General features: G+C 43.5%; 1 protein-coding gene across 2 annotated transcripts in view; it reads left to right on the forward strand.

The window, feature by feature from the left end:
• PTPN12 (protein tyrosine phosphatase non-receptor type 12) overlaps positions 1-2,334 on the forward strand; it is a 101,153-nt gene extending 98,819 nt beyond the window's left edge. For both annotated transcript variants that reach the window (XM_075342576.1, XM_075342577.1), the window contains one exon: positions 1,520-2,334. In XM_075342576.1, the coding sequence (XP_075198691.1) occupies positions 1,520-1,575 (56 nt within the window). In that variant the 3' untranslated portion in view covers positions 1,576-2,334. The remainder of the gene's footprint in view (positions 1-1,519) is intronic.
• Positions 2,335-13,976: the final 11,642 nt, after the last annotated feature.

Here is a 13,976-nt window from a genome sequence, read left to right on the forward strand (position 1 = left end):
TATTATGAGGTATTATTTACCCACCCAGGGACTGCTTTTGGACGTCCCAATTGTCTGGGTCTCCCAATAAGGAGCAACAAAGAAGAAGGGAATTTTGTTTACTTACCGTAAATTCCTTTTCTTCTAGCTCCAATTGGGAGACCCAGCACCCGCCCCTGTTTTTGTATAACACATGTTGTTCATGTTAAATGGTTTCAGTTCTCCGATATTCCTTCGGATTGAATTTACTTTAAACCAGTTTATAATTTTTTCCTCCTTCGGGCTTTTGCACCAAAACTGATGAGCCCGTAGCAGTACGGGGGGTGTATAGGCTGAAGGGGAGGGGCTTTACACTTTTAGTGTAATACTTTGTGTGGCCTCCGGAGGCATAAGCTATACACCCAATTGTCTGGGTCTCCCAATTGGAGCTAGAAGAAAAGGAATTTACGGTAAGTAAACAAAATTCCCTTCTTTTATCCAATGGCAGATTTCAGCTCACCCCAAAGATTTTCAATGGGATTGAGGTCAGGACTCATTGTTGGCCATTTAAAACAGTCCTTTTTTTTCTTTATCAACCGTTCCTGTGTACTTTTGGATGTGTGCTTACATTGGGAAGGAAACTTTGCTATAAAATCTCTTGATAATTCTCTGATTTCATGATTTCTTCTTGCCTCCTAAATCATTCATGGTTTACTGAAAGGAGTTAGGCAGCGGAGGGGCAAAGGCATAGATGTAGGAGAGCTGTAAGTATGGTGCCCACCACTGTACTTGTAACACATTTACATACAATTTCAATTGTGGGATTCCTCTAAAACCATGAAATTGGATTTCTTTAAGGCCAGTAAGAATTTCTTAGACATTAAAGCGCCTTTACATAAATGCCAGTAGTTTGGGGTCTAGAATCCTGATGACAAGTTTTCTTTAGAGGGAACCTGTGACATGGAAAAATGCTATTACCTGGCAGGTATGGAGTTAATCTGCAGGTTAACAGCATTCTGTACCTTCCCGGTGCCTGGACATTAAATCCCACTTTTGGGAGTAAATGAATCCTCCCTGCAGCAATCTGATTTCAGTCATGGAGGCGGCGCCAATGCTGGTTCAGTCACTTTTCTTTGTATGGAGAGCGGCAGCTGGAACCATGGTATATCAGTCAGTGGGGGTAGGTGGTTACAGCCATTGTTCTTCAAACACAGAGCAATAACTGAACCCTGCATCGGTGCCGCCTCCATGACTGAAACCTGAACACTGCTGGGAGGAATAGGGATCATTTCCTCCCGACAGCAGAGTTTAATGAACAGGCACCGGGCAGGTTCAGAATGCTATTAGCCTGCAGATTAACCCTGTACATGCAGGTTAATTGCATGTTTCCATGTTACAATTTCCCTTTAGTTGAATCACAGATTCAATTCAAATAGCCTATGTGCATAAAGCCACAAGTTATATAATTAGCTGATGTTTATTAACCTATAAAGTGTCAGAATAGAGTATTGAATGTAAACTATGACTTTCCCTCTAGGAGAATAACCTTCTTTCTTTACAGGTTTCAGTGAAAGTGGAAAATCTGGATCAGGGAACTCCCCATCACAATGCACATGATGGCTACCAAATGTGTGAGGAGGAATAAGAAAACTTTGCCTTTCCAATGGACAGTAATTGAGCCTGTAGATGGAGGAGCCTATAAAGCTACTCAAGAGTTACAAGACCGTACCATAAAAAGTGCCACTACTAGGACAGTATTCCATTTACTCTATGTAGGTTTGCCTGCACCATGGTACATACTACTGTACAATTCCATATCTATATCATATCTTACATATTTAAGATGGTTGATTCCAGTGTCAGTACTAAATGTTTCTTTGCTGGGACCATATACCTGCCTTATATAAACACTTTGGTTTAAAACAGAAAAGTATTACATATGATTTGGTAACTTAATGTATTACAGTACTGCCTTAATGTCTTTTAACCCTGTTACACGCTGCTTGTAGATCTGTTAATATAGTAAGACTTTTATGATAGTTTACAGACTACTTTTTTTGCTAACTTTTGATTAAATTGTATGCATTTTTCTATTTGTACAGGGCAAGCAGGTATATATATATTTGACAAAATTGCAGTCATAAAATATTAACAGAAGATGTAAGAAATCTCAGCATGTTATTAACCTATTCTTTATACAGAATGTAAATTATTGGCCCTGACCTTTTTTTTTTAGTTTTTTTTTTTGTTTGTTTTTTTAAATCATTCTAGCTGGATAAAAAGGCCAGCATTGCAGGTTAACCAATAAGATTGTAATACAGTTTGTAAATTGTAAGCTAAAGGTTATTTTTATAATATACATTGTTTCATTGTCAACTCATTTTGTCTTGAAATTATTTGGTTGTGGTTCTAAATATTTCTGCCATTGCATTACCAGATATACCGTATTTTTTTTTTTTTTATAAGACGCACTAGATTATTAGATGCACCCCAAATTTAAGGATAAAAAAGGGGGTCTGTCTTATACTCCGGTGACATAGCGTCTGGGACTCCCGCCGCACCACCCTGCTCCACACAGCCAGCACAGCGCCCACTCTCCATCTCCTGGTAAGATACATTCGGATTATAAGATACACCCCTCATTTTCCTCTTAAATTTTTGGGAGGAAAAGTGTGTTTTATAATCTGAAAAATACGGTACCTCTCAGGTCTATTTTAATCTACATTGTGTTTTTCTTTTGATCTGTATTTACTTGTGCAGATAAAATATGGATAATAGAATATGATGGATATTCACTCCTTGGCATTGAAATTGCAACCTCAAGCAGGAATTCATGTAAGTATGGAAATCACAGGTTGGGATAGATGTCTTAATGATATGCAAATGATGAAAAAGTGGACATTTTTCAAAATATCTCAATTTATTACATTATTGTATTGAATATGAGTGCCATGCACCCTGACATGCTCTTAATTATGGTATTAATAGTTGTCTGAGGAATTTGTTCTACCACACTAAGGGTACCTTCACACTTAGCGATGCAGCAGCGATCCGACCAGCGATCTGACCTGGTCAGGATCGCTGCTGCATCGCTACATGGTCGCTGGTGAGCTGTCAAACAGGCAGATCTCACCAGCGACCAGTGAACAGCCCCCAGCCAGCAGCGACGTGCAAGCGACGCTGCGCTTGCACGGAGCCGCCGTCTGGAAGCTGCGGAGACTGGTAACTAAGGTAAACATCGGGTATGGTTACCCGATGTTTACATTAGTTACCAGTGTGAGCAGGGAGCAGGGAGCCGCGCACACTGAGCGCTGGCTCCTTGCTCTCCTAGCTGCTGTACACATCGGGTTAATTAACCCGATGTGTAATGCAGCTACATGTGCAGAGAGCAGGGAGCCGCGCACACTGCTTAGCGCTGGCTCCTTGCTCTCCTAGCTGCTGTACACATCGGGTTAATTAACCCGATGTGTACAGCAGCTACATGTGCAGAGAGCCGGAGCCGGCAGCACAGGCAGCGTGAGAGCTGCAGAGGCTGGTAACTAAGGTAAATATCGGGTAACCACCTTGGTTACCCGATGTTTATCTTGGATACAGCTTACCTCAGCTGTCAGACGCCGGCTCCTGCTCCCTGCTCGCTTCATTTGTCGCTCTCTTGCTGTCACACACAGCGATCTGTGTGTCACAGCAGGAGAGCGGCTTTGAAGAAAACGAACCAGGGCTGTGTGTAACGAGCAGCGATCTCGCAGCAGGGGCCGGATCGCTGCTCAGTGTCACACACAGCGAGATCGCTAATGAGGTCACTGCTGCGTCACAAAAAGCGTGACTCAGCAGCGATCTCGGCAGCGAGCTCGCTGTGTGTGAAGCACCCCTAACTGCACTTAATTATCAAGATCCACTACTGGAAGCAGCTTACTTTGCAATTCCTGACCACAGACATCCTTGATGGGCAAGAAGTCCAGAGATTGTACAGGCCATGGTAGCATGTTTAGGTCAGACTGCTCTCAGTAGAACACACAAAATGTGGCCTGACATTGTGCTAAAAAATGGCTCCTGGGTCACTTTGGAGAAAAAGTCCCGTCATTGATTCCACAATCAACTCAATGTAACACCGAGCTGTTAGTGTACGTAGAATGAAGACTTAAAGGGTTTGATTATCATACATTATACATTGCCGCACCATAATCCATGGAGTAGGGCCAATGTGACGTTTCCTTGTGAAGGCCTCTTCATGCTGGTATCTACGTGGTCTCAAGACAAGCCTTCAGTTATCATTCCATCCAAGACAAAAGCAGGACTCCATCGCTAAAGAGAATAGACCTCCAATCCAGCCTCCATTGCAGTTCTGCTTTGCACTATGATAGCCTTTGAAATCGGTCACGTGAGGTTAATGGATCACCTGTAGCTGGAGATCAGGCTCGTAGTCCAATGTTGTGCAAACTCCTTCTGACAATTTCTGTAAACAGTTTTATGCCTGAGGCTTGGTATGTGACATTTAATTTGACTTGGAGTAGAGAATGGATCAGTTGTGGAATGAGTGACTGTTTCTCGAACTTGTCCCAGAAACATTTTTTAACACAATACCAACTACAGAGCCAGGCTGCATACTTCTTGTGCTGCTGTGAGTAGCCTACATGGCCTAAACAGTTTACCAAGGCCTGCAGTTTCTCCAGACTGTCTCCCATCGAGCACATTGGTCGGGAATTGTCAGCAGGTGATATTTACTTGCCCAATTGCATTTGGTGTGCAGATCATAACTTGGACAACCATGAATATTACCTCATTGATGGCATGCCAAGGTGTGTAAGTGCATTTATTTCTGCACATGACTTTTATAATTCATCCCTTCACGACTGGCCGATTTTGCGCTTTCTGTTTTTTTGTTTTTTTTCCGCAAATTTTTCAGTCAATCAGGTCATGTGAGGGCTCGTTTTTTTTTTTTTTTTGTGGAACAAGCTGTAATTTTAAATGAAATCATGAGTTTTACCATATAGTGTACTGGAAAACGGCAAACTTCCAATTGTGGAAAAATTGCAAGGACAGTATGATTGCACCATTGTTTTTTTCAATCGCTGGAGGGAAAATGGAATTATAGCTGTGCTACTACCAATGCAGAATAATGTTGATTAATTTTTGGATTTTATTGTAACAGGCTGATGCGTTTCTGGGAACACTTCCCTTTCCTCAGGACCACAAATCAACAGACTATTGTTGATTTATGTGGTCCTCAGGAAGGTGACTTGTTCCCAGAAACGCGTCGACCTGTTATAATAAAATACAAAAATTAACATTATTCTGCATTGGTAGTAGCGCAGCTATAATTCCATTTTCCCTCCAGCGATTGATTTAATCTGTGGAGCTGCAGGAACCATCCCTTTCTTCATTTATTTTACGCTACTAAGAGGAGTTGTGCCTTCCACAACCTTACCAGGTGAGTAAGTTTCATTTATCCTCCTCACCGTCTATCTGGTAAAACCCAAGTTTGCGCTTTTAGTATCTTTTTAGTTTTGCACTATTGTTTGAGATATTATTCACTGTGTTCACTATATGGTAAAATTGATGTGTCGGTGTGATGCCTCAGGTCGTTGTGAGTTCGTAGACACCAAATTTGAATAAGTTTACTTTTATCTAAGGGGTAAAAATAAAAAAATCAGGAGTTTGTCTAAAAAAAAAAAACCCTGTATGTTTTGCGCCATTTTCTGTGACCCGTAGCGTTTTCATTTTTCGGGATTTATGGCTCAGCTTATTTTTTGCGTCTCGGGCTGACAATTTTTGTGCAGATGCAACGTTTTAATCGTCTATTGTTGCATTTTGCGCAAAATATGCAGTGACCAAAAAACGTAATTTTGGCCTTTGAAGGTTTTTTGCCGCTACGCTGTTTACTGATCAGATATTTAAATTTTGATCGGGCATTTCTGAATGCGGTGATACCAAAAAAATGCATTTTTGTTTTTTTTAACCCTTTAGGTTTCAATGAGGTAAAAGGGGGGGGATTTGAACTTTTTAGGGTTTTGGTTTTTTTTATTAATAATTCAGAACTTTTATTTTTTATTTTACTAGTCATCCTAGGGGACTATAACGATCAGCTATCTGATTGCTCATTCATTTCTCCCGATCAGAGCAGCATCGATCAGACCAGGGGAAATGATAATCTCTTATAACCGGCAGTACTTGGCTGCTGGTTAAAGGACCCGAGTCATGTGAGCTATAGGAGTCATCACATGACCCTGTGCCACCTTGACAACCACCGGATGTACGTGATCACATCACGTGACTTCCGGTATTGGGCACTGAGTAAACTTCTACCGCCATCGCCGTTAATATGGCACAGTCACATCTTGACAGCGCCATTTAAGGGGTTAACAGGTATGGGTGGATAGCGATTCCACTCGTACCTGCCAGGCACACATGTCGGCTGTACAAATCAGCTGAAATGTGCGCGGATCCCTGCCTGCAGCAGTAGATGGGAATTAACACTGACTACAGGGGTGTAATATTACTGTCCTCGATCATTAAGGGGTTAATACTGAAGGAATCAAGATGTGTTTTTAGATTGGTTTTTTTTTTATCAATTGCATATCATGGTCTATCGATCCTGTGAATGCCATAATTTCATGACTTTTAATTCTGGGTGTTGTAATTTTAATGTTAAGGCATGTATCTTATAAAGCTCAGTGTATGTATGTATGTGTATGTCCGCTAAAGGAATCTGCACCGTCGCATTTACAATCACCAAATTTTGCACAGACTCCTCATGTGACCCAGGGAACGTCGTAGACTATGTTTTGACAGGAAAATTTAACCTCGCGCTCTACAGTCACTCTCCAAAAAACATGCCTACATTAAAGTAAATGGAGCCTGGAACTACTGGTTTTAATAGCACCTGTGATTAGTTGCTATAGGATCAAAGGACATTCATAGTATAAGAAGCTTATGTGTGAGGTAATATGATGTCGGTGGAGAGACAGATAGGGAGAGACAGAGACAGACAGATGGTGAAAGAGACAGACTGTGAAAGAGACTGACAAAGACAGAAGGGGAAAGAGGAGACAGCCAGAGAGACAGACAAAGATAGATGAGGAAAGAGACAGACCTTGATAGAGACAGACGGGGGAAAAAGACAGAAAAATAGAGACAGACAAGGAAAGAAACAGGCAGACAGTAAAAAAGACAGACTGGGGAAAAGAGACAAAGACAGACTGGGGCAAAGAGACAAAGACAGACTGGGGACGCAAAGAGACAAAGACAGACTGGGGACGCAAAGGGACAAAGACAGACTGGGGACGCAAAGGGACAAAGACAGACTGGGGACGCAAAGGGACAAAGACAGACTGGGGACGCAAAGAGACAAAGACAGACTGGGGACGCAAAGAGACAAAGACAGACTGGGGACGCAAAGAGACAAAGACAGACTGGGGACGCAAAGAGACAAAGACAGACTGGGGACGCAAAGAGACAAAGACAGACTGGGGACGCAAAGAGACAAAGACAGACTGGGGACGCAAAGAGACAAAGACAGACTGGGGACGCAAAGAGACAAAGACAGACTGGGGACGCAAAGAGACAAAGACAGACTGGGGACGCAAAGAGACAAAGACAGACTGGGGACGCAAAGAGACAAAGACAGACTGGGGACGCAAAGAGACAAAGACAGACTGGGGACGCAAAGAGACAAAGACAGACTGGGGACGCAAAGAGACAAAGACAGACTGGGGACGCAAAGAGACAAAGACAGACTGGGGACGCAAAGAGACAAAGACAGACTGGGGACGCAAAGAGACAAAGACAGACTGGGGACGCAAAGAGACAAAGACAGACTGGGGACGCAAAGAGACAAAGACAGACTGGGGACGCAAAGAGACAAAGACAGACTGGGGACGCAAAGAGACAAAGACAGACTGGGGACGCAAAGAGACAAAGACAGACTGGGGACGCAAAGAGACAAAGACAGACTGGGGACGCAAAGAGACAAAGACAGACTGGGGACGCAAAGAGACAAAGACAGACTGGGGACGCAAAGAGACAAAGACAGACTGGGGACGCAAAGAGACAAAGACAGACTGGGGACGCAAAGAGACAAAGACAGACTGGGGACGCAAAGAGACAAAGACAGACTGGGGACGCAAAGAGACAAAGACAGACTGGGGACGCAAAGAGACAAAGACAGACTGGGGACGCAAAGAGACAAAGACAGACTGGGGACGCAAAGAGACAAAGACAGACTGGGGACGCAAAGAGACAAAGACAGACTGGGGACGCAAAGAGACAAAGACAGACTGGGGACGCAAAGAGACAAAGACAGACTGGGGACGCAAAGAGACAAAGACAGACTGGGGACGCAAAGAGACAAAGACAGACTGGGGACGCAAAGAGACAAAGACAGACTGGGGACGCAAAGAGACAAAGACAGACTGGGGACGCAAAGAGACAAAGACAGACTGGGGACGCAAAGAGACAAAATTTTAATGTTAGCACATAAAACATCGATCAGCTCCAGATTGCTGGAGGCCAACTATAAACTGCTGGCAAGGTGGTATAGAGTCCCGTCTAGGCTGCATAGGATATTCCCCTCAGTGGACCCTGCGTGTTGGCGGTGTGGATTGGAGGAATGTGACTATGTACATGTCTTCTGGTCATGTCCCTCTTTGCAGAGGTTTTGGTCAGAGGTGAAGCAGGTAATCAGACAGGTGACCGGGACGAAGGAGACACTGGGACCAGAGCTGTTTTTACTACAATTAACGGGACTCCCGATCTCTAAATATAAAAGTTCCTTGCTGAGATTCCTAGTCATGGCCGCCAGGTCCTGTATTCCTCTTGGCTGGAAGTCTACTGACCCCCCCACGGTGGCTCAGTGGGTATCAAGGGTCAACGACTTAATGCACATGGAGGATTTGATATCCTCTCTTAATGATCGCCGGGGGGACTTCTACAGGACATGGCTTCCATGGATGGAGTTCACCTCCTCTACAGACCACATAAGACTGCTCTCTGACCCGCGGGAGCGCCCTGGTGGGGGTGTGGGGTAATCCCCCTGGACTCCCAAACCCCTCCCCTTTTCCCCTTTTTTTTTTTTGTCTTTTCCCTCTCTCTTTCTCTTCTTCTCCCTCTCCCTCTCGGTCTCCTTTCCCCCCCCTCTTCTCACCTTTTTTCCCTCACCCCCCTTTCTCTCACCTTCTTCCTGTTCCTGATACACAACTTATGATGTTCTCTTTTAGGACTTCCTTTTCTCTCTTTCTGCTAAATGTTCTTCTTTCTTTGTATAGAGTTGGTTCTCAAAATAAAAGGTTAAAATCAGACCAGACTCGTAGGGATGGCAGACGGGATGCATAAGGATACTGGAGGTCAGGAATTATGTCAACGTTATATCCCTGATATTTTTCATGTTGCTCCTTGTGGAGCAGAAAGTTTTTCAATGTCACGAGTTGGTATGTAAAATAAAGAATTTAAAAAAAAAAAAGACAGACTGGGGAAAAGAGACAAAGACAGACTGGGGAAAAGAGACAAAGACAGTTACTATCCCGGGCAACGCCCGGGTACTACAGCTGGTATAACACAAAAATGAAAAAAGCTGTAATAGCACCATTTTCAGCATCTCTATATATGTCGGGGCATATATTATGTACAATTGTAAATGTGATACTTGGGCTACCTTCACATAACGTGTACAACAGTAAACTAAATAAGGCTATGTGTGCACTAGGAAATGGACTTAAGAAAAATCTGCACCCTCTGGCAGAATACCGCACCCGCAGCAAAAAACGCGGGTTGGTCCCTGTGGTTTTTTTTTTTACCATTCTCTATCTCAAAAACCGCAGGTACCTGCAGAAAAGAAGTGACCTGCTCATTCTTTTGGCTGCAGAAATTCTGCAGCAAAACCTGTAGGGGGAAAAAAAAATCGCAGTGTGCGCACAGAATTTTCTTTAACCATAGGATTTGCTGGGGAATGACTGTAGAAAGGTTATGGACATTTTCTGCAGCAATTCATGCAGCAATTCATGCAGCAAATCCACGGCAAAAACCACAGCGTACACACATTGCCTAAAAGGGGTTTTCCAACAAAGTTAATTTTAATCAATAAAAAGTAGTTCAACAATTAGATGAGATTAAAGGGAACCTGTCACCACTTTTTTTTTGCAATAAGCTGCGGCCACCACCACCGGGCTCTTATATATAGCATTCTAACATGCTGTATATAAGAGCCCAGTCCGCTGTCACAACATAAACACTTTATAATACTTACCCAACGGTCACGCGGTGGGCCTTTTATGGCGTCTTCATTGTCCGGTGCTGGCGCCTCCTCTTTCGGCCATCTTCTTCCTCTTTCTGAAGCCTGGGTGCATGACGCGGCTACGTCATACACACTCGCCACTCCTTCACAGGCGCACTACAATACTTTGCTCTGCCCTGCTCAGGGCAGATCAAAGTGCGCCTGCTCAGGACCTGAATGCCGGTGAGTGTGTATGACGTCGGACCCGTCATGCACCGCAGCTAGAGAAGAAGGAGCACAAAGATGGCTAAAGGAGGCGGCGCCGGCACCGGACAATGAAGACGCCATAAAAGGCCCACCGCGTGACTGTTAGGTAAGTATTATAAAGTGTTTATGTTGTGACAGCGGCCTGGGCTCTTATATACAGCATGTTAGAATGCTATATATAACATGCTGTATATAAGAGCCCAGGCCGCTGTCACAACATAAACACTTTATAATACTTACCTAACGGTCACGCGGTGGGCCTTTTATGGCGTCTTCATTGTCCGGCGCCGCCTCCTTTAGCCATCTTTGTGCTCCTTCTTCTCTAGCTGCGGTGCATGACGGGTCCGACATCATACACACTCACCGGCATTCAGGTCCTGAGCAGGCGCACTTTGATCTGTCCTGAGCAGGGCAGAGCAAAGTATTGTAGTGCGCCTGCGAAGGACCGGCGAGTGTTTATGACGTAGCCACGTCATGCACCCAGGCTTCAGAAAGAGGAAGAAGATTGCCGAAAGAGGAGGCGCCAGCACCGGACAACGAAGATGCCCATAAGGCCCACCGTGCGACCGTTAGGTAAGTATTATAAAGTGTTTGTTATACAGCACAGCCTGGGCTCTTATATACAGCATGTTAGAATGCTGTATATAAGAGCCCGGCGGTGGTGGCCGCAGCTTATAGGTAAAGAAAGTGGTGACAGGTTCCCTTAAAAAAAATAAGTTCCTACGCCGAGAATCTTTTGTGCCCCTGCTATAGCTCTCAGAATGTAGCGATGCAAAAAAAAAAAAAAAAAATTCTATAAAATAATTATCCCCTTTACCCCGGGCGATTATCAGTTTTTGTTTTTTGCTCTTCTTTTGAGATCCGTAACTTTTATATTTTTCTGTCAGTCTTGCCATATGAGGGCTTTATTTTTGCAGGACGAGTTTTACTTTTAAATGAAACCAAAAGTTTTACCATATAGGGTACTGGAAAACTACAAAGAAAATTTGCAAAAAAGTGCTATTGCATGATTGTCTTTGAGATTTTATTCAGTGTTCACTATATGGTAAAACTGATGTGTTGATGTGATGCCTCCGGTCGGTGCGAGTTCGTAGATACCAAACATGTATAAGTTTACTTTTATCTAAGGGGTTAAAAAAAATTCATCAAAACCATATAATTTGTATCTAGAATAGAGGATATACTACCATATAACCATGAAAAACCTCTAAAGAAAAACAATTTTATTAAATATTCATTAAAATACTCCCAATCTAAAAACTATGGGGTCATACCCAGTAGTTCAACACTAGACAAAAAGTCGTGATTGTGAATAGTGTATAAGGTCCTAAAAATAGGGCAGTAGGCCAAGGGCGTGCGCCCCCCCGTTCGTGATTTTTAGGGGGTATCACAATATGGGATGGAGGGATCTAGTATTCCCTAATGTTTATCCCTACCTGGCAACGGAGGTGAATACACCTTAAAGTTTTTGGGTGCCCCCGTTCCTCGGTGGCTAGCCCTAAATGCCCCTGTCACTATTCCTGGCCTATAACCACCACCAGTGCATTGTGTTGGGGTGATTATGTGGTCATGCGTCAAAAGTCCTATGTCAAGACCTTATATAAATCAAACACAGATATTGTACATCACCAGTATTCCAGTTATATAGTTTCAAACACTATCCGCCCTCAATCATTAATTCAGCTAGTACATCATATTGTTGAGGGAGATATCAAAGTAATTTCTGGGGAGATGAAAAAAGGTCTTGACAGAAGGTATGATTAGGCCCAACTGTCCTAGTACTCATCTTGCCAGGACTGTTATTACTCCCATTTCTCCCGACGCGTTTCTCCCCAATATAGTGGGGTTTATCAGGGGAGATGTGAATTGCAAGTTGTCACTATCCAAATTAGGCCATCAATCTCATGCTTCCATATGTCCTTCCTATAATTAGGTCGTTTTCAGCTACCCTGTGGGGGTCCGGCTGCTGTCCTGGATTACCCCGTCACGTGCTGATTGTAATGGTGAAAATCTCCTCCCAGATCAACAATACCTCCATAAGGGAGGATCTGAAAACAGTGAGTGCTTGGAATAGCAGCGTTTCACTGTGGCACTGACTACTTAATAGTATTAGTCAGTGCCACAGTGAAACGCTGCTATTCCAAGCACTCACTGTTTTCAGATCCTCCCTTATGAGGTATTGTTGATCTGGGAGGAGATTTTCACCATTACAATCAGCACGTGACTGGGTAATCCAGGACAGCAGCCGGACCCCACAGGGTAACTGAAAACGACCTAATTATAGGAAGGACATATGGAAGCATGAGATTGATGGCCTAATTTGGATAGTGACAACTTGCAATTCACATCTCCCCTGATGAACCCCGCTATATTGGGGAGAAACACGTCGGGAGCAATGGGAGTAATAACGGTCCTGGCAAGATAAGTACTAGGACAGTTGGGCCTATCATACCTTCTGTCAAGACCTTTTTTCATCTCCCCAGAAATTCCTTTGATATCTCCCTCAACAATATGATGTACTAGCTGAATTAATGATTGAGGGCGGATAGTGTTTGAAACTATATAACTGGAATACTGGTGATGTACAATATCTGTGTTTGATTTATATAAGGTCTTGACCTAGGACTTTTGACGCATGACCACTTAATCACCCCAACACAATGCACTGGTGGTGGTTATAGGCCAGGAATAGTGACAGGGGCATTTAGGGCTAGCCACCGAGGAACGGGGGCACCCAAAAACTTTAAGGTGTATTCACCTCCGTTGCCAGGTAGGGATAAACATTAGGGAATACTAGGTCCCTCCATCCCATATTGCGATACCCCCTAAAAATCACGAACGGGGGGCGCACGCCCTTGGCCTACTGCCCTATTTTTAGGACCTTATACACTATTCACAATCACGACTTTTTGTCTAGTGTTGAACTACTGGGTATGACACCATAGTTTTTAGATTGGGAGTATTTTAATGAATATTTAATAAAATTGTTTTTTTAGAGGTTTTTCATGGTTATATGGTTAAAAAAAATTCACAAGTTTGTCCCCCCAAAAAAGTGCACTTTTTACTCCATTTTCCGTGATCCGTAGCGTTCTCATTTTTCGAGATCTGGGGCTCAGTGAGGCTTCCACATTGCCAGTAACACAAAGGCTCTAGAGGTGCTATGAACTATGAGGTGCAAATACCACATTAAGCGTCCACGTGTTTGCATTTCTGTAGAGAGGAGAGCCTGCTTAATCTATAAGGTTCATGTCTCCAGTAGCACAGGCTGGGTACAGTCTATGGGCACTACATTGGCAGATTTGCAACATCCATTGCTGCTTGTTACTAGAAAATAGTCACTACACCTGTAAATAAATTGGCAGAGGGGTGTACATTTCACATTGGGGTTAATTGAGGGGATATTCTGTTCTTCTAGAAGTTAGGCAATCTGTATATGGAGTCTTCAAATTATTCTAGGAAAATGTATGCGCCAAGAGTCAAATAGCGCTCCGTCCATCCGGAGTCTCGCCGTGTGGCTAAGCAGTACTGTACAGCCACATATGGGGTA

Source organism: Anomaloglossus baeobatrachus, chromosome 4 (genome assembly GCF_048569485.1).
Source record: "Anomaloglossus baeobatrachus isolate aAnoBae1 chromosome 4, aAnoBae1.hap1, whole genome shotgun sequence".
Classification (NCBI taxonomy): Eukaryota; Metazoa; Chordata; class Amphibia; order Anura; family Aromobatidae; genus Anomaloglossus; species Anomaloglossus baeobatrachus.